Here is a 6,332-nt window from a genome sequence, read left to right on the forward strand (position 1 = left end):
AGCTGTACGCCCTCGAGCTAAAGATGTAGTGTAGCATTTTACGATTTGACTAAATACGGTCCTTAAATAGTAACATTAATCAGGTGGGAATTCCATAAGACCTACTTTCGATTTAGGACAGCCCGTGTAAGTAGTATACATACTTTTTACGTATTTTATTTAACTATTTTATTCAATAACTTTTTCATCCATATTTGTACCATGCTTACATTGTAAAGATAAGGTCGGTAGCCACAATAATGGGCATTCATATTACATCAGTGTACCAAGTATATACCTTTAGCATTTCTTATCTTAGCGTATCCATGTAACACGAGTCTGCCAAGTATATAATTTAAGCATTTTTCAGCCTTTTCATATGTATGTATATCCCTGTTACACGGTAAAATCTCCCCCAGCGGCGACAAACTGCTGGTAAAATCCCCGCCAAATGCCCCCGTGCCCACAGGACATACTATGTAGGGTATTCCCCGCTTTTCGGCGCGAAAACAAAACCACTGCATTCACTGGGCCCTGCGGGGCCACCTGGAAGGTAAAAACACAGCCCATTTCCCCCCTATCCCCGGTATACACCCGGACGGGGAGTTGGCGTGGTTACAATCGACTGGTGTATAACATTTAACTTAACCCAGTTGAATATTGACCCGAGGGTCATTTTTCAACGAATGATGGATCAATTTTTGACGCGGAAATCTGACACCGACCGTCAATTAATGACCACTTCGTTGCGTGGTAAAACGTTGTCCTTCGTGAGAACTGTGTAAGGGTGCTATTTAATATTAAATCCGATAGTCATTTTTCATTGCATATGTTGGGTATTTATACCACGCAATCCATCCAATCAGTAACATCAGTATTACCAGTCTTTAGTGATGAAACGATTATCGAGTACAATCGATTAATCGTCGCTGACGATGCTTTGTCGGCGAAAATCGATAGTGGTTGTCCAAAATCGATGTCTCTAATGTTACTTCCGGTAACTACGTATTTTTTTTTGTTTTGTGGTAAAAGTCGAGTAAATGTCAATTTTTCTTTCAGGTAAATTATCGTTGAGTTCATTTTAAGGGAGGTCACGCTACACAAATGCGGTCAATGTAAACACTTTTGCTTAAAAACTTACAAACTCTCCCGAAAATACAAAATTGTTTTTAATTGTTTATATATTTCATAAAACCTTCTTCAATAACCTGTCGCTATGGTGTAGTGGGTCCGATCTTACCCGCGATGCATTTTGTTTTTGAAACCTTTTTTGGTATTGTTTGTAATTAACTTATTTACTTTTTTGTGAAAGTTTTTTGAAATTTAGGTATTCTAATGATATGTTTAATATAACAGGTTATTGAATGTTAAGCTGGTTCAAAAATATTTAATATGCTTTAACATTGATAAAATGCTAAGATAACTTACTTGATGCGCTGTGCAACATTTTGCACATTAATGTGCAATTATTAAGTATGTGTTTTGTTATTATGTTTTTTTTTCGTTAAGATATTAAAGACAGGAAATGGTTATGGATATTAACTTACTGTTGCAAAAAGCATGACTATAGCATCACACGTACTGATTCCATGATTAACCATCTAAATGATCGTATTGATACTATGTATAAAGAATGTATTCCTTACTGATATTATGAACTTTCGATTATTGTCCGATAGTAAATCGAAAAGCTTGGTCCGATTCGATTCGATTATCGATAGCAAATGGAGTCCGATTTTCAAACACTACCAGTCTTATATTGTATACCACCCCGACTGTACTCAGGTTATATTGTATACCACCCCGACTGTACTCAGGTTATATTGTATACCACCCCGACTGTACTCAGGTTATATTGTATTCCACCCCGACTGTACTCAGGTTATATTGTATACCACCCCGACTGTACTCAGGTTATATTGTATACCACCCCGACTGTACTCGAGTTATATTGTATACCACCCCGACTGTACTCAGGTCAATTTACAACGTTGAAAGCATATATAAATTGTCTCAAACTGAGGTCGCCATTGTATTATACGTAAAAAGAGTGATGTTTCTTCTGTAAATCCTAGGTCGGTGGATTCTTAGTCATCTAACATTCAAATTCAAACCCGGTCGGTTCCAACTTGGGCTCGGTAATGCGTGTATAGAAGCTAGCCAGTAAGATTGCAGATGTCGCATGTCTTATGTGTTTTTCTTCTACGGACATAATATATCTGACGTTTATTTTACATTTTATGAGTCCGATTACTGATTTAAGTTAAACACTGATAGTTTTCAACAACTGCGTTTTTATCAAAATTGAATGTGGAAATACTGTCGGGGTCAATTTTCATAGGATTCAAAAGTTATGTTACAGCACTAGTCGTGATAATCATGGCAATAATTTCTTTTAAATGGCCTCGCTGAAAGATTGTACATTGGCAACATTTGTTAATATTGGGTTACTTTTTTATTTAAATGAACAAAGACTTAACAGCACTGCCAGATACTCATTTGAACAGAATGAGTCTAAAATGATTGAATTTTCGATAGCTTTACTAAAGCTTTTCGGCAAAAAAGAGCATATTCTGTCACATTTCCAGTAATTATTAAAAAAATATAGCTAATTTGAACTTTTGTAGATGTTTTATCATTGCTTCAATCATTTTGTTCACATTTCACACGATAAAGAAATCGATGTCTGACCCCATGAAACTTGAATGAGTCCCTTGAAATGTCACGAAAGAGGACGTCAGAATACATACACACATATATACCATATTTACTAACTGTACATAGCCTAAACTGCGGAAAAGTATGTTTTGAAAAACTGTACCACCTTTTCAGAAGATAGTCAACCAAACGAAAATGTATCAGTGTCCATTCAATCATAACAATGGCCGAGGAGCTCCGAATGGCCATTTTCAAGCACATTTAGTGTCAAATAAACTCTCTTTCGACTTGACTTTTGCCCATTCAAAACAAAGCAATGGCAAGCTATGCCATTTCTGGGTTCTTTGAAGCACACCAAGCGCCAAATCAAATCGGGAACATGGCCATATCCATCAATGGCCAATAAAACCATGTATATTCTTACAATGTTATTCCAAACCAGTCATATAGTTTTATATCAGTCATGCCAATCGAGGAGCCATCAAGCAAATTGCAACTAAACCCAAACTATTGATGCTTTACAAAATCAAATGTGACCAATTGAACAACAACCCCTAATGTGTACCTAGACATAAATGGCAAACTAATCACCAGCAATACAAAACACATTTCATGGTAAGGTTCCTCTGGTAACGGATAGTTCATGCTTTGTTTTATTTGATACCTAACGACAATGTATTATAATATGAAACACATGTTTACATCATTATCAGCTTGAAATAAGACATATATTATGAAAATCCCCACTTATATTTCAAAATAGATATATGCTTCTAATAATAGATAGGTAATGGACATTACTGCCTGTTATTTATTACAGCGCAATAGCCAAAAGGCAGAACACAGGAAATGATAGGGTATGAAGTGTAGTTTCATAAAATCATACCGTACAAAGATCTCCATTGGTAAGTGGAGGAAGGGGTGGAGGTGGAGGCAGTATTTGGGGCCCACAGTCTGACATTCATTATCATTTGAGTTTCATATTTCTTTGATAAAAGTAGGAAATGAATATTGAACCCATTCCACTCTATAATTTTCATTATTAGTCATTCGTCTAGTCTAGTAAACAAAGTCATTATTAAATTTTACAGTAATAGTTTACTTTACTTTATGTGGCGCCGAGTATATTGTCGATATATTTATTAGAAACAAAACATTCTTGACAAACTCTAAAAATGTGTTTATCAATTTTCAGTTCAAAATAATGGCATCTAAAACTGACGTTCATGATATTTCAAAGCAAATAGAGAAGCTTGAAATTGAGCCCCAATTCGACGTATCTTCTGATCTGGAGTCGGCCCTATCGTTCGATGGAAGGAAAGATTCTTTGTCAGACAGCAACCTCATACCGCGTGGTGCAATCAGGACAACTAAACCGAGTAAACTGACTGAACCATATCAAACACGCCAACTTAGATCGGATGAACCATATGGCAACCAGTTTCCAAATAGACAGTCTGGTGGACAATGGAATCATATGTCGCAACAAGCACATCAGACAGGCAACGATACTGTAATTGAAAACCGGAATGCATCTTTTTCTGCCGAATTTGCAGTGCCAACACCTATGAATCAGGATACCAGTTATCTTTCAACACGTCAAGTGTCCAATCAAGACCTTCCTTCCTATAATGAAAATGACTTGGACCTTGTTCTGGACACTATTCAAAGAGATACCACGTCACAAGCTGGGTTCACAACACCAGTAGATAGAACAATGGATCCGCGTTTCAACGAATTGTTACATAGTCTAATGGAATACGACAATGGGTCACAACAGTCTACCTCGGCCAGCACGAGTCAATTCTTTCAAAAAGAGCCATTTTATCAAAAAACAGAAAACAGTCGCGTATTGCCATCATCAAATGCAACACCGGTTCATCGAAATAAACATGCTGGAAAAAGATCGTCCCGAAATCTGCAGTCGGAGTCTTTTCAACCGTTTTCATCGAACTTAACTGCAAACGTTTCCGATTCGACAGTAGAAAATTGTCCACCCCAAAATGCAGATTCATTTGGCAGCGGTTGGCCACAAACTTATAATGCAGAAACTTGTCAAGCTGTTTCACATTTTAATGTTTCTTCAAGTAATAACATACTTCCAATAATCAGTGAGATTTCAAGTAGCATCCCAGTGACTCCAATTCATATTATTTTACAAGGGGGTAACCAGAATATTGCCCCAAGTGCTACTCAGCTTACCATTCAATCACTGAGCCAGCAGACGGGCAGAACCATTAAACCCAACTTTTCTAGATACATTGAATCAGCAGACTAGTTCGCCATTTAATCAGCCGGCAACACGAACAGTACAGCTACCATTGAACCAGACAACTACTCAGCCATTTATTCAGCCGGTAACACAACAAGTACAGCAAACATTGAACCAGACATCTAGTCCACCTTTTTATCAGCCGGGAACACACCCAGTACAGCTACCATTGAACCAGACAACTAGTCCGCCATTTAATCAGCCGGGAACACAACCAGTACAGCTACCATGGAACCAGACAATTAGTCAGCCATTTAATCAACCATTAAATCAACCGGGAACACAACCAATACACCAAACACTGACAACGTCGATATCTCAATATTGTACACAATCGTTGCAGCAAGGATTCCGGAGTCCGGTGAAAAGTCAGACAGTGCAGCAGAGTATTCAAACATTACCAGTAACACTGAACCCGTTATATATAACGCCATTTCACCAGAGTCAACCTCGTATTCAACTCTCACATCAGACGTCTAACCAGCCGAATAGACCAATACTTCCGAAGCCAACGCAATCAGTAAATGCAATTCAAACCCCTAGACTGAAGTCGACACCAACACACAGCGCTGTTGAAAGAGACAAGCATGTTGCCCCAACACGAAACGTTGGCAAAAGTAAGTACATGTATGGTTTGGTTATCTCTTAGCTTTAATTAATTATGTGTTATTTTTACACTGCCATGCATCCATTCCTTTCAACATTGACATTAAAACATGTTGTGATAATTTCTTACAGAGCTATTAACAAAGGAAACATATGGTTGAATTAACCATACCAAGTCTTTAGCTCATCTGAGCACAATATGCTCAAGGTGAGCTGTTGTGATTGGTCTATGTCCAGCATCCGGTGCCCGTCGTCCGGCGTCTACAATTGCTTATTAACATCATCTCCCCCTAAACCGCCTTGACTTAACTTCACAGGGATGTTCCTTGGGTGGTGCTCTTTCAAAATTGTTGAAAGGAATGAATTACATGCAGAACTCTGGTCACCATGGTAACCTAAAGGAAAAATTACAAAACATTTTATCGACAATTTTTTTTTTGCCTAGAGCTTAGATATTTTGTTTGTAACATTGTGAATCATTGTGTAGGGGTCGTCTACCAAGTTTGTTCAAATTATTCCCCTGGGTTTAAACTGGCCCCGCCCGGGGATCACAAATTATTACATTCTTATATAGTGAAATCTTTGCCTGAAACCGTAATGCGTAGACCCTTGATATTTTGTGTGTGTATCTCTATCAAGCTTGTTCAAATCGTGGCGCTCACCCAGGGGTCAAAACTGGCACCACTCCGAGAGTTACAAGTTTCCTATTATAAACACATTTTGTTAAAATCTGATAGTTATGTAAAGTTTGTTCTTGCTATATTGTCTCCCCTGCTGTTGAAGCTTAACCTTTGGAATTGTTGTCCATTTTTAGAAA

At 37.8% G+C, this 6,332-nt stretch overlaps 1 protein-coding gene across 1 annotated transcript; it reads left to right on the forward strand.

The window, feature by feature from the left end:
• Window positions 1-3,471: 3,471 nt before the first annotated feature.
• On the forward strand, window positions 3,472-5,524 carry LOC128209403 (uncharacterized). Its single transcript, XM_052913425.1, has 2 exons — window positions 3,472-3,494; window positions 3,833-5,524. The coding sequence occupies exon 2, from the start codon at window positions 3,842-3,844 to the stop codon at window positions 4,913-4,915; it is 1,074 nt and encodes a 357-aa protein (XP_052769385.1). The 5' UTR covers window positions 3,472-3,494; window positions 3,833-3,841; the 3' UTR covers window positions 4,916-5,524.
• The last annotated feature ends 808 nt before the right edge of the window (window positions 5,525-6,332 follow it).

The sequence above is a fragment of the Mya arenaria genome, chromosome 11 (assembly GCF_026914265.1).
Source record: "Mya arenaria isolate MELC-2E11 chromosome 11, ASM2691426v1".
Classification (NCBI taxonomy): Eukaryota; Metazoa; Mollusca; class Bivalvia; order Myida; family Myidae; genus Mya; species Mya arenaria.